The sequence below is a fragment of the Pseudopipra pipra genome, chromosome 6 (assembly GCF_036250125.1).
Source record: "Pseudopipra pipra isolate bDixPip1 chromosome 6, bDixPip1.hap1, whole genome shotgun sequence".
Taxonomy (NCBI): Eukaryota; Metazoa; Chordata; class Aves; order Passeriformes; family Pipridae; genus Pseudopipra; species Pseudopipra pipra.
This window is the reverse complement of record NC_087554.1, coordinates 62828470-62842282: the sequence shown is the minus strand read 5'-3', so window position 1 is coordinate 62842282 and position 13813 is coordinate 62828470. Positions and strand designations below refer to the sequence as shown.

Here is a 13813-nt window from a genome sequence, read left to right as displayed (position 1 = left end):
TCTCTAGAAAAGCTGCTCCTTTGGTGGACTCCTTCAGACAGGTCCTGAACTCACTGTCTGCCTAAATATGCAGAAAAGGCACTTGCTAAATATTATTTTAAATACATAAATTTTAGACTTATTCACTGCTAAACAGGTGTTATGCTACATTTTTTTCCCCCTTCAAAATTATTTCAGATTAAACACTGCTTCACAGAACAAGTATTGCAACTAGGTTTTTATCAGAAGTATTAATAGAATTATTTTCCAGTGGTGATATACTGAAGTGTAATCACTTGGCATATGCAGTAAAAGAAAGGTCAGGCTTTCTGCACAGGGATATAACTCATCCTCAGTTGGATCAAATAAACACCTCGGATATTTCCACATTTTAAGGGCTGATGTGCGTGTCAAATATTTAAAATTTTGAGCCTAAGAATTCAGTTTAAAATGTTGCCTTAGGTCTTGTGTTGGTATTAATTTATACATGTAAAGTCTGAGGAATGAATTGTTCTTAAGAAGGACAAGCAAAGCCAATATACAAAAAAGCCTAGTGCTGCCTGGATGAACAACAAAAACAAATACTTGACAAATTAATCTGTGGGGTCCAAAGTCCCCCAGTATTGTCTACAATATCTCTGTTAAGAGAACAGCAAAACAACCAATCAGACCTGGAAGCTCATATATACATTACAGCACTGCAGACTCTCATTTAGGGGTTTCAGGTGTCATTAGAATTGACTGTTTTCAGCATAGATTTGGGTGCTGAACCCAACCTCTGCTCCCTGATCCAACCATAAAATGACAATGTGATGATTCTCGTTTCGCTCATAAAAATTATGTAAAATTACTTTATGTAATGACAAGCCAGAAGGTGCCTTCCCAAACCTGCAGATTTGCAGTTGTGCAAACGTGTGATTTGCATGAACTCAAAGGCAGATGCAGAGGTTCAGCTTCACTGCAAAGCAGCCAAAATGCAGCCCAACCCCTAATTCTTTATCTTAAAGTGTGGTTTCCTCCTGTAGCTGTACTGGATACTTTAAGGGACCTTAAAGATCTCATTCCAACCTCTTGCACCTTCCACTATCCCAAGTTGCTCCAAGCACTGTCCAACCTGGCCTGGAACACTTCCAGGGATGGGGCAGCCACAGCTTCTCTGGGCATCCTGTGCCAGGGCCTCACCACCCTCACACACAAGAATTTCTTCCCAATATTCCATCTAATCCTGTCCTGTCACTCCAGGCCCTTGTGCAAAGTCCCTCTCCAGCTCTCCTGGAGCCCCTTTAGGCCCTGGAAGGGGCTCTCAGCTCTCCCTGGAGCCTTTCCTTCTCCAGGTGAACACCCCCAGCTCTCCCAGCCTGGCTCCAGAGCAGAAGAGCTCCAGGCCTCAGAGCATCTCCGTGGCCTCCTCTGGACTTGCTCCAGCAGCTCCACATTCCTCTGATGTTGGGGGCCCCAGAGCTGGACACAGAACTCCAGTGGGGTCTCACAAGAGTGAGACAATCCCCCCAACCTTGACCTTTTTTGATAATAAGGTGTCCCGTTTCTGTGTTGTGCCATAACAATACAGGTGATGCACTGAAGGGGACCAGACACCAAGAGGAGTCAGCAACAACAGGCACCATAAACTCAGTTCATTTTGCAAGGCATGGAATTAAATACTTTGTAAGGATGAAAATCAAAATTCCACTACAGTTTGCTCAGCAAACACCGGGATGTCCCCCCAGAGCAGTGATCTCCAGGGTGCCCCATGGAAAACAGAGCTTGAGAAATCACTCACTGTCATACAGGACACAGTCACATACTTTCTGTCACCTTCAGCATTTTAAAGCTTGTCATGCTCCCAAAAAAAACCACAGGAATGCAGCACGGGCATTATGTTATTTATAGGCCACAGGTTGGAGACTCTTTTTCAGAGGAAGGTTTGCTTGGATTAAGAGTTTAATAACGGGGCATTTATTCATCCTATCATCAAACATCCTAACAAAAGCCCTGGATGAAGCTCAGTTATTTCCTTGTTAACATGCTGCAATCCAGGAGCAGAATTAATAAATAAAAATCACTGGATTTGACTTACTTTGGGTTTATTTTGAAATTCTAAGTACTAACAGACTGTTACAGCAGCTTGTATTAACTCTGCTGAGCAATTAGAGGCCATGGTTAGTTTTTCATCCCCTTCAGTGCTTTATCATATCATTGAGAGCAGTCACTTTGCTTCCCAATGATATTTACAGATTTATTCTGATTTTCACTAACCATAGGTAACAGCTCCCTGTAAACCTTGATGGGACCAAAATCTGTTTCATACAGGACACAATTACAACAAATTGTTGCACTTAAGGAATTTATAAACTGAATTCAGCACTTCTCCAACTACTTATGTTTACTCCACCAGCAATAATAATGCAAGTTACAAAGCTTCTCCCAGTGCCTTTGCAAATGGGAATCGGGGATGCCAGTGGATCCAGGATGTATGGAGAGGCATATTATAATGACAAAACCACTTTTCACACACTGTCAGCTGTAATTTTCCTGCAACTCTCCTATTACTACCAAAAAAAAAAAAATCTATTGAAAGTTGTTAGTGACTTGACACATATTCCATTTGAAGTGATGGCATACACAGCTTGGGTTTACTTTTTTTGGTTTTGCTTTTTTCTCTTTTAGCTTTTTAGAAAAGGCGCTGGTGCCTGAATTTGGAGTTTCTTTTTCTGAACTTCTGTGTTTTCACAAATATCAGAGATTATTCTTTCTCATCACTCTCCCCAAACTCCCTAACATCAAATCTGAAAATTTCTGTTCTCTTTCTTAAAAAAAAAAAAATTAAAAATCCCTGATTTCTCTCCCTTACCAAATAAGGAGAATCCAAGTACCACTGAAGCCATCCATCCTTCCATCAGAAATTAAGCTACCAAAGGCTGGGAGCACTCAGGAAAACACAGATTTGCTTTCCATGTAAGAGCACAATACCCTGCCACTAACAATGGTGAGCTTTGTGCCAGGACACTGGAACACTAAATCAGCACAGACACACAAACACAGGTAAAAGTGCCTCCCAGAAGGGGGGTTGTACTGGCACAGTGCTGTGGCTCAGGGGTCACATCACTTTATGCACCTTTTTGACAGAGCTGTTGAAGCAGAACACCATACTGCAGGCTAGACCAGAGGAAAGGATCTTTTAAAGTAGTACAAATAGGAAAAAAAAAATATATTCGTAAAGTCCTCACTAGCTTTGAGGGGAGTCACAAACTTAACTACTCTCTGAAATGCTGGAAAAACAAATAACACACTGGTTTTCCTTACAGTGATTACAGAATTCCCCTGAATATTGCCTTGCCTCCAATTTATTCACAAGCTTTTACTTGTGTGGGCATGTGGCCCAAACACAGCCGTTCCTACACTGTGTAACTGCTTTGTACAAAGCTGCAGTTAAAAAATAAAGCTGCTTTATAAAGAGTAACACAACCAAATCCCTACTGAAATATATTGTGAGGCCTCTGTACTTGCAGCTCGTGGTTTGTAGGTTGTTCACCAAGTGACAACCAACCAACAGAAGTAAAGTGTGAAAGCCAAAAACACTGAATTTTTGCTGTGCAATACTTTCTCTGAGCAACCCAATTAACTGTACATTAAACAACAGATCACTAATTTCAGAAATCTACTCTTAATAATGTTCCATGCATTGGATTGAGATTCCCAGCAACTCTAAGTGAATGTCCTCAGCCTGGTCATTAAAACATAAGGACTTCCACAACAGAATGAATGCCCAAGATTTGCTAAAGCTGAAAACTAATAAATTCAAAGAATGAGTAAGAATGGAAAATTAAATGTGTTCTGTAAAACTGACACTACTCCCTTTAGGGCAAAAATAGGGATGCTGGACAGAGACCTATTAACCAGTCTGCATTTGGACACTGACTCTTTTTGTCCCATCAAGAGATTTCAGTTTGAAGTGAGACTTCAAACACAGTTAAAAGACATAAACAAAAATGGGAACAAGATGTTTATCCATAAATACAATTTTTACAGTGTTCATCAAATGTGCTGCAGCAGGAAATCCCACATCAAGACGTACTGAAAAATGGGAGAGCAAACTGATGGTTCCCACTATGTAGAATGGAAAACCAATACAGATCATATTCTTGCTTAAGAAAACCAGATCCCAAGTGTCCAAAAAACACATTATAGTGATCTAAACAATCTTACCCTCCTTCCCATCAACAGGTTTTGATACTTCCATGTCAAAGCTCTCCTGCAGCTGCTGGCCTTTGAAGCGGTTGAGATGCTCCTGTTCTATTAAGTTACTTTCCTCCTCTTCCAGAGGTTGCCATGTCCCATCAATAAACCACTGTCCACGCATTACAGGGATCTTTTCTGTTTCTAAAATAAAAAAAGAAGATTTTTTTTTTTAATGCAACAAATCACAAACTGACTGCAGGAAAGAGGGGAGGGAATTTCGTTGGGTGTCTTGATGGAAAAGTTACACTCCTGCTGCTGGGATCCGTAATAAATGACTTGAGAAACACCATCACCTTTCCCCATGGGGCTGAAATGAGGAGTTTAATCTGCAAACCTGAGGGTAACGAGGCCAAATTTTCCAAGTGTGTGTGAGGATGTGAGAGATGGACAGAAAAACAGAATCCCAGAATGGTTTGGGTTGGAAGGAGCCTAAAGACCACCTTGTTCCACCCCTTGGCACGGGCAGGGACACTTTCCACTATCCCAGGCTGCTCCAAGCCCTGCCCAACCTGGCCTTGAACGCTTCCAGGGATGGGGAGTCCACAACCTCTCCGGGCAACTTAGATGAGGGTTCTGCAAAATTTATTAAAGGTTTAATTTAAACAACAGCCCAGCTTTAGTGGGATATACTCCTCTCCACTCAGCTGCCTTGAATTTTTGAATAATTAAGCTATTTGTGAGGCTTATGATCCTCTACACAATTTGACTGATAACAGCCATCAGTTTCCAAGTTATCAAGAGGATGTAGAAAGAGGAGGAGATACAAACCCACTCATGCTTACTCTGACTGCACAGAGCCTTATTTCCTTTGGGAATTGCACTTCCAAGAACCCAAATTACACAACGATTAGCATAAATGGTGATATTTAAAGATGAAAGGATTTTTTTTTTATTAAAATCAGTCTTTTGCTGAGGGCTGGTTTTGGTCACTGTCAATCTCGTTTCAGTTCTCCAAATGAGGAAACAGCATTTACTGCCCATGTGGCAAAAGAGAAATCTCTAAGAAAAATATATCTTGGCTCTTATTTTACATCAAACTGTTCTTGTTGCCCACACTAACCACTGGGAATGTAGGGAGCAAGAATTACCTTCCTATACCCATCCCTGCAAGCAAGATGGGACAATAACACCCATTGTAACTCAGATTAGAATTTCTCCTCCCACACCTGGAAAAATCAAGGAGAAATACTGTGTGTGCCTGTGATCCACAAGCCTGTAAAACCCCAAACTCCAGGTTTATGGGATTAGCACAGATAGAGGCATGCTGAGAGCCCAGAACAGTTGGACCAGTGACCCCCAGTGCACACTTGGAGGTGTGTGTATATAACTATATATGTACATATAGACTGACTCAGTCAACTGCAAACATCTTGTGTGTGTGCATACAAACCCCAAAAGTTTAGCTCTACACAGCAGATAAGAACTGAACCACAAAAGAGGCTTAAAAAGGAGATGGGGGGGGGAATAGGCTTTACTACTCAAAGATCTCTTCCTACCTGGAAACAGGGAAAAAAAATGACAACTTGGAAATTGATGAAAAGAAACAGTAAATGAAAATTAGGTGAAAAACAACCATGAAATAATAGATTTCAGAGTTACTGAGCACAGAAGGGATCTCTCTGACCTATTGCCAGAGCAGAGCAAACACAGCTGGGTGAGGTGACCCAGCCACGGGCAGTGGTTTTTAGGCTGGTCACAGAGCTCTGTGAGCACAGTCACTAATCCAGGTCACAAAACCACCTGTTTCTCAGAGTCCCAGACTGGGAATGGGCACATCCCGCTGACATTCCGATGTCTCTGCACTGCCCTCTGCTACAGATATGTCATTATTGTTCCTTGTGCCTGCAGACACTGGTACACACCAAAATAATTTTCATACTAACTGCAAAACTAATTGGAACACCCTCCCCCCCCCCCAGTTTACTTGGAACCCCTAAACCACTCTGAATTCTTCATCCCTCAGACCACGGAATGAATGCACAAGCTATGAAAGCAAGAGGAAAATCACCTTGCAATAATCTTCCCACAGGGTAAACAACACTCGAAAGGTTCCAAAGCCAATTTTGAAACCTGTCCCATAAGGGATTTACAGGAAAACACTGTTTCCACAGTACTAAAAGTGGCAAAAAGCTCTTAGCACCCCACCTCTGTCACAGGAGGGCACAGGAGTGGGTGATGACATCCCTACACTGGTCCTGCCGCAACGAAAAGTGAACAGCAGGAAAGCTCACGGCAGGGAGGGAAGCAGATGATCTGGAGCAAAGAGCCCAATTACCACTGAATTCCCCTCACTTGGTGCTGGCACAGGTGCTCTCCCAGTTACCCCAGCATTCTCCTGACTGGGAATGCTGTAGAACAGCCCCTCAGCGCACACATGGCACAACACAGAGGAAATTCCCAAAACAACAGCTCCAAGCACTGCCAGGCTCTCATCCCAGCTTCCCACAGATCCCAGTTCCCCTCTCAGGCATTACATGTTCTGGTTCAACCCTCCTAAAGCCCCATGCAAGCTCTTGGCTCCCCCTGCACCCTCAGCTCTGCCTAAATGGAACACAGACAACTCAGGCTTGTGGCCTGACCAAAACCCAGACAGAAGTAGTGCAAGACCCAGTTCTGCCACTCAGCTCCTCTCTGCCCTCCCAAAATAGCTATTCCAGGTAGGAGCCAATTGTTACGTGCTGAATTCCTAATGTTTTTCATGTTGATGATCCAGCAGATGAATAAAGAGGTTGGAGTGTTCCAATGGTGCAGTTATTTAGTGGAAATTAATCCCAAACAAAAGCTCCGAGTGGCTTTAAACTGCACAAGGTCACAGTCACCACAAATGGCACAGGAAATCCAATATTCTGTGAAAATTTGGACTAACTTTGGAGTCTACATCCCATCAATGAGGTGTGAAAGATGAATATTTACTTTTCATGAGATGAAAGTCACTTGCAGCAGTGTTAGTTGTCACCACACACACTCCTTCCTTAGCCTTTGCTGTATTCCCAGATATTTTACACCTGCCAGACATCCACATTTTTCAGTACATCCAATACACACAGATCCAGTTAGGCTGCCCTTTACAAACAAAGCTCTGTCTGTAGGAAGGAATGAAATGCACATAAAATGTGAGCCTAGATAAAGGATCCCATTGTGGCTGAAGCAATGACACAACTACGTCAGATGTTAATCCTCACTGGGAAAATCTGTAAGCAATTCCTTAATTCTTGACTAAGCAGCCTGTTGAGGCTCCATTCATTGAATCCACAAAAAGATATATATTTTTGAATCATAATCATATGAATACTATTTTGTATTCATTTTGTTTGGAGTACAAGACACCTATTTTTCAGTTTTGAATGGCTTTAAGTTTTTCACATGGGAATTTCCACCTACAGATTTCTGAAATTCTAACCATAAAGTATTAAAATAAACATTTTCAGGCTCTTTTCACCTGAGAGAAACTTTCCCAGAGTCGTTCTTTACAACAGGAGTCTATAGTACTCAAAAGTACCTCTCAAACATAACACGGGCAGAGCCTTTCCCAGAAAAGCTCAGCCAGGAAAACCTGTTTGAAATAAGAAAAATTTTAACATAAAATCTTTGCAGAACAGTTCAGCTTGGGAATAAATTAATATATCTGGCTCAGGGTCTGGAAACATATGGAAACATAAATCACTTTCAGTTCCAAAGACAGATTATTATGGAGCTTCAGTTTAAAAACCTGAGTGAGGCAGTTCTGTTTTCCAGCTCTGTGGGATTTTAGGAGGACCAGGGAGGGTTTCTTAACTCATCTCCTCCTTTAAGCTGTTGGACACTTTTAGTGAAGCCAAAGGCACCCTGAGCTACAAGGTGCTTTTATTTCACATCACGAGCTGGATGGCAGGTTTGAACACTGTGCTACTGGGAAACCTCAAGAGAAAAATCACCTGGAAGCAAAAGGAAACAAGTAAAGGACAATTCCTGCCATCAGCAGCATGATTTGGTTTTCAGAAAACTGAACATGGTCTTTTCAGAACTCAGATACTCAAATCTGTGAACAGAACCCACAAAGAGCCATTTCCCATGGAGACAGGCTGGGAGAGCTGGGGGTGTTCACCTGGAGAAGAGAAGGCTCCAGGGAGACCTGAGAGCCCCTTGCAGGGCCTAAAGGGGCTTCAGGAGAGCTGGAGAAGGATTTGGGACAAGGGGGAACGGCTTCCCACTGCCAGAGGGCAGGGTTAGATGGGATATTGGGAAGGAATTGTTGGCTGTGAGGGTGGTGAGGCCCTGGCACAGGTTGCCCAGAGAAGCTGTGGCTGCCCCTGGATCCCTGGAAGTGTCCAAGGCCAGATTGGACAGGGCTTGGAGCAACCTGGGATAGTGGAAGGTGTCCCTGCCCATGACAGGGGGTGGGACTGGATGATCTTGACTTTCCCTTCCAACCCAAACCATTCTGGGATTCTATGACAACCTACTAGAGGTCACCAGCTCCAAAAGGAGGTGGCATTTCAGTCACGAAGACAGGGAGGTCTTCATGACTGAAATTACCATATTAATGGTAATTACATGGAATACTCTGGATTGGGTGAGGAAACAAGGAGACTGCAACACAAGGAGATTTTTCAGTAAAATCTGTTCACTGTGGGAAAGAAGAGAGGCCTTCCTAACCACAGTTCCTCTGTTTAATCCTGCACAGGTGCTGCTACTGAAAGATTCCCCTGTGTTTCCATCCCGAGAACTTGATGGAAGCTATTACAGTAAGCAGCATTAAAAAGTGATGAACCAAAACTGCCATTTTGGCACCCAATTTCAGTCACTTATCCACCTTCAGTAAATTCATTCACATCTTGGATATTCAGATGATTTCAGAGAAGCTGGAACTACATTCTTTCAGATATTTTTGTTTTATGGAAGAATTAAACACACTGGCATTAAATCATGTTGCAATTTAGCTTGTTTTTTTGTCAATGCATAATTCCAAATCTATTATATGAAGTGTTATTTACCCTTATCCCTGCAATCTCAATCCCTAGGAAAGGATTTGCCTTGATTTCTTTACTGCCTTAAGTCCTACACCACATAATCTGCAGTTGGCAGTGCTTCAGCCTGAGAGATACCAACATATTTGACTGGTTATACACTTGCATGGTTTATTTATATGAGAATTTCTAAATAAATTTGAATGGTGGGGAGTAAAAGCAGATGAAAAGCCCTTTAAATAAATTAGTCACACATATTTTACCACTTTTACAGGAAATTAGTTTAAGAGATCTACTCTGCAACAAAGGATTTATTTATTTTTACACAAACAGGCCTTTTTTCTCGCTGAAAATCCAAAGAATAAAAGGACACAAGTCCTGTAATTAATGGTGCTATAAGAACACAAGTGACTTGTGTAATGATAATCACCTAAACCCTCTGAATAACAAAAATTCTGTTAAAATAAAAATTGTATGCAACATATGAATCACTGCACATGTGTGGAGTGTCTCTGTATAACCCAGCTACCTTTTTGTGAAGATCTTTAAACTGTGATCATATCTAATATAAATTTACTAAAAAGCTGGGTAATCCATCGAAACAAAGTAATTCTGAGCAGAATTTGCTTTCCTTTTCCTTCTTGCACTATTACATCAATTCTATCATACATTTCCTGTCAGCCCATCGCTTGAAATGAGCAAAATTTAGGTGTATTCCTAAATTTAAATACTGTACAACTCAAACAACCCTCTTTCACCCGACTTGATTGAGGAAACTGTTACAAAACTAAGAGATAATGACTAAAGTCCTGCTCAGATGGCCAAGGGAAGGCAGTCCTGGCGCTCTGCATCCATCAGTCTCACGACATCTATAACAATTTGCCCACAAATGAGATCTAAAAGGTTAATAGAATATTCAAAGGCTCAGAAATTTAAATTAAAGCTTGTGTTTTGCTCAAATTGCCAATTCCCAGCTCTCCAAGCCCAAAGCCAAGAGGCTGGACAAGAAACACAAGCTCACAGAACGCTGTCAGCTCGAGATGCTTTTCAGTGAAGTAATTTCAGATTCCTGCTTTTTGGTGTAGTAACTGCTTTTCCTTAAGCCTGATTTCCTTCTTTCTAAAAGTGGCAAAAAATTTTCAGTACATGAGGACATAATCTGCACAAGATGAAGGCAACTGTGAGGCTACAAACGTGACATCTTGAACTGAAATTTAGTTAAATAAGGAAGTGCCCACACATTTACCAAGGATAAAAATTCTTGGCAAAAAACAGTCTGTTTGGTTTTTTTCTCCTTTTTTTCCCCCCCCAAAGGTTTGCTACAAGTGCTGAACATCAGATGACTTGGAGCACAGCAATTCTTGCAACTGTCATACACACAAAAACCTGAATGCTGACATTAGGAACTGAGTAAGCATGAGAGAATCATAGAAGGGCTTGGGTTGGGAGACATTAAGGATCATCTTGTTCCAAACACTGTGACATGGGCAGGGACACCTTCCACTAGACCAGATTGCTCCAAGCCCTGTCCAACCTGTCCCTGAACACTTCAACTCTTACCTAGTTCCTTTGTGGCTGGGTTTGTAGAGTCCTGAAAGGAAAAAGAGGGAGAAAGAGGAAAAAGAGAGAGAGAGGAAGGAAAGAGAGAGAGAGAGGAAGGAAAGAGAGAGAGAGAGGAAGGAAAAAGAGAGAGAGAGGAAGGAAAAAGAGAGAGAGAGGAAGGAAAAAGAGAGAGAGAGGAAGGAAAAAGAGAGAGAGAGGAAGGAAAAAGAGAGAGAGAGGAAGGAAAAAGAGAGAGAGAGGAAGGAAAAAGAGAGAGAGAGGAAGGAAAAAGAGAGAGAGAGGAAGGAAAAAGAGAGAGAAAGGGAAAAAAAAGAGAGAGAAAGGGAAAAAAAAGAGAGAGAAAGGGAAAAAAAAGAGAGAGAAAGGGAAAAAAAAGAGAGAGAAAGGGAAAAAAAAGAGAGAGAAAGGGAAAAAAAAGAGAGAGAAAGGAAAAAGAGAGAGAAAGGAAAAAGAAAGAGAGAGAAAGGAAAAAGAAAGAGAAAGGAAAAAAAGAAAGGAAAAAGAAAGAGAGAGAAAGGAAAAAGAGAAGGGAAAAAGAGAGAAGGGAAAAAGAGAGAGAAGGGAAAGGAAAAGGAGAGAAAAAGGAAAAAGAGAGAGGGAGAGAAAGGAAAGAAAGGGAGAGAAAGGAAAAAGAGGAAAAAAATCTGCTGAGGACAGGAAACTTCACAATTAGAACAGTTACAGACACTGACTGTGACATGGGAGGTCCCTACATTTTACTGACAGTGACATGACCATGTTTGCTGGGTGAACAGAGAGATGTTGTAATAAAATAGCCCCAAACTAAACTTGCATTATTTCACGCTTGCTGGGTAACAGAACACACCTTTTAACTTTTTTTTTTTATAGCTTCAAATTCTACATCTTTCTAGCTCTTCCCTCACGTTATTTCACAATGGAGCAGGTGACTGAGGTTTAAATAAATGGAGCAGCTCGTTTAATCACAGCCCCGTGACCTCCCTTTGTTTAACCACAAACACATGTGACCCGTCCTGCTCTCTCGAAAGCAACAAGTCCCCAGGAGGAGTTCAAGGGTGACATCTCAGCCACAGAAAACTTTAGAGCAACATGAACTTTGAGCCAGACTTTGAGCCAGCGCCTGAGCTGCAAAGAGGTTTAATTCACTGAGCAGTAAATGCCATTATTTTGCTGGTTCATCAAATAATTCTCAATTGCTTCATTGAGGCAATTTCAAAATTACAGGTGGAAGTTGCTTTTGAGTTTCACGGAGAACTAAACACATTCAGAGCAATCCAATTGGCACAGGTGGGATTTTCTTTCCAGACTGAACTACAGAGCCTCTGTGTTTGCTTCAAAGCTGGATCCAAAAGGCAGGAACACACACTTTGCTCTGCTGCAGACTTGGAATTACCTCTGATTTACCAAGACTGCCTGAAGCATTCAAGCAACAGCCTGTAACTGTTTTTATCTGAACTGTTTTTAATAGGTTTATACGTGATAAATTGAGCAATCCAAAAGAGGAACAAAAGGACTAGTTCAAATGTCAAACACAGAAGTAACCCCACAAACAGAGAGGCATGTCCTTACTCAAAAAGAGATTTATGTCCTCAAAGTTATCTCTCATCTCAATTGCTATTAATCAACCAAAAAGACAGAATCACAGAAAGGTTTGGGTTGGAAGGGACCTTAAGATCATCCAAGTCCAACCCCCCTGCCATGGGCAGGGACACCTTCCACTAGACCAGGTTGCTCCAAGCCCCATCCAACCTGGCCTGGAACACTTCCAGGGATGGGGCAGCCACAGCTTCTCTGGATAACCTGTGCCAGGGCCTTACCACCCTCACACACAAGAATTCTGTCCCAATATCCCATCTACCCCTGCCCTCTGTCAGTGGGAAGCCATTCCCCCTTGTCCTGTCACTCCATCCCTTGTTCCAAGTCCCTCTCCAGCTCTCTTGGAGCCCCTTCAGGCACTGGAAGGGGCTCTGAGGTCTCCCTGGAGCCTTCTCTTCTCCAGGTGAAAACCCTCAACTCTCTCAGCCTCTCTCCAGAGCAGAAGTGCTATAAAGTACACATCATGTTTCTCAGGAAGGATTTTTCTATTTGAGATACCAGTTTAATTAACATATCCACAAATGCTGTTTACATAGACCTGATCCTGATGCTCCAAGTCAAAATCCTAAAGCTCACCTACTGGTTGTGTCAAGGATGAGCAGGAAACACTCATTAAAAAAAACCCAAACCTTTGGACTGCTGAAACATGAAATGGGATTGCAATTTTAATTCTTAACAGTTAAAACAGTTCCCCAAATTTCAACAGTAGTGCTCTGAAGGGAAATACTTCCACCACCAGTGTTTGCTGCTGGAACCACTGAGTTGTAGGAGCTTGTCAGCTCTTTTCTCACTCAGGGAGACCTGGAATTTCTGAAACCGCATTAGGTCAAAGCTAAACCCACAAAAGAACAACTTTGCCATGTGACAAACATGTGAGTCCCTCCCAAAAGGTAAGAATGTGCTCCAACCCCATCGACAGTCACGGGGCTTTTGCACAATCCCCCCCTCACACCCCGTGTGTGCTCTCCTGGTGCTCCCAAATCGGGCTTTGTTCCCTGGCTCCACCAGCACAAACGATCATGGACAAACAGTTTGAGCCATAGATTCTTATATAGGAATATATTAAAAAAAAAACAAGAGCAAGATGTTCCTGTGCTCACCTCAGCCCTGCCACTAATGAACAAGGTGAAGCCATCCAAGGGCACAATAACCTTTGTTGTCAACTCCTCCCTTCTCCTTCACAGGAATTCTTTTTTTCCTGTTCTCTCCTCCTAATCTCACTTCTTTCTTCTGTCTACTCTATCCCAACTCCAGATTTCCCTACCCTTTCATCCTCATGTTTAACTTTTTCCTTCAATTCTTTTTTAAACCCTGTAGAGTTTCCCCCCAAGAAAACCAGCGTGATTTTCATAGAATCCCAGAACGGTTTGGGTTCGAAGGGACCTTAAAGCCCATCTCGTTCCAACTCCCTGCCACGGGCAGGGACACCTTCCACTAGACCAGGTTGCTCCAAGCCCATCCAACCTTGAACAATTCCAGGGATGAGGCAGCCACAGCTTCTCTGGACAACA

General features: G+C 42.2%; 1 protein-coding gene across 2 annotated transcripts in view; it reads right to left on the bottom strand.

The window, feature by feature from the left end:
• The window catches only part of DDHD1 (DDHD domain containing 1), a 67058-nt gene that overhangs the window by 45906 nt on the left and 7339 nt on the right, over positions 1 to 13813 (bottom strand). For both annotated transcript variants that reach the window (XM_064659614.1, XM_064659615.1), the window contains exon 2: positions 4186 to 4359. In XM_064659614.1, the coding sequence (XP_064515684.1) occupies positions 4186 to 4359 (174 nt within the window). The remainder of the gene's footprint in view (positions 1 to 4185; positions 4360 to 13813) is intronic.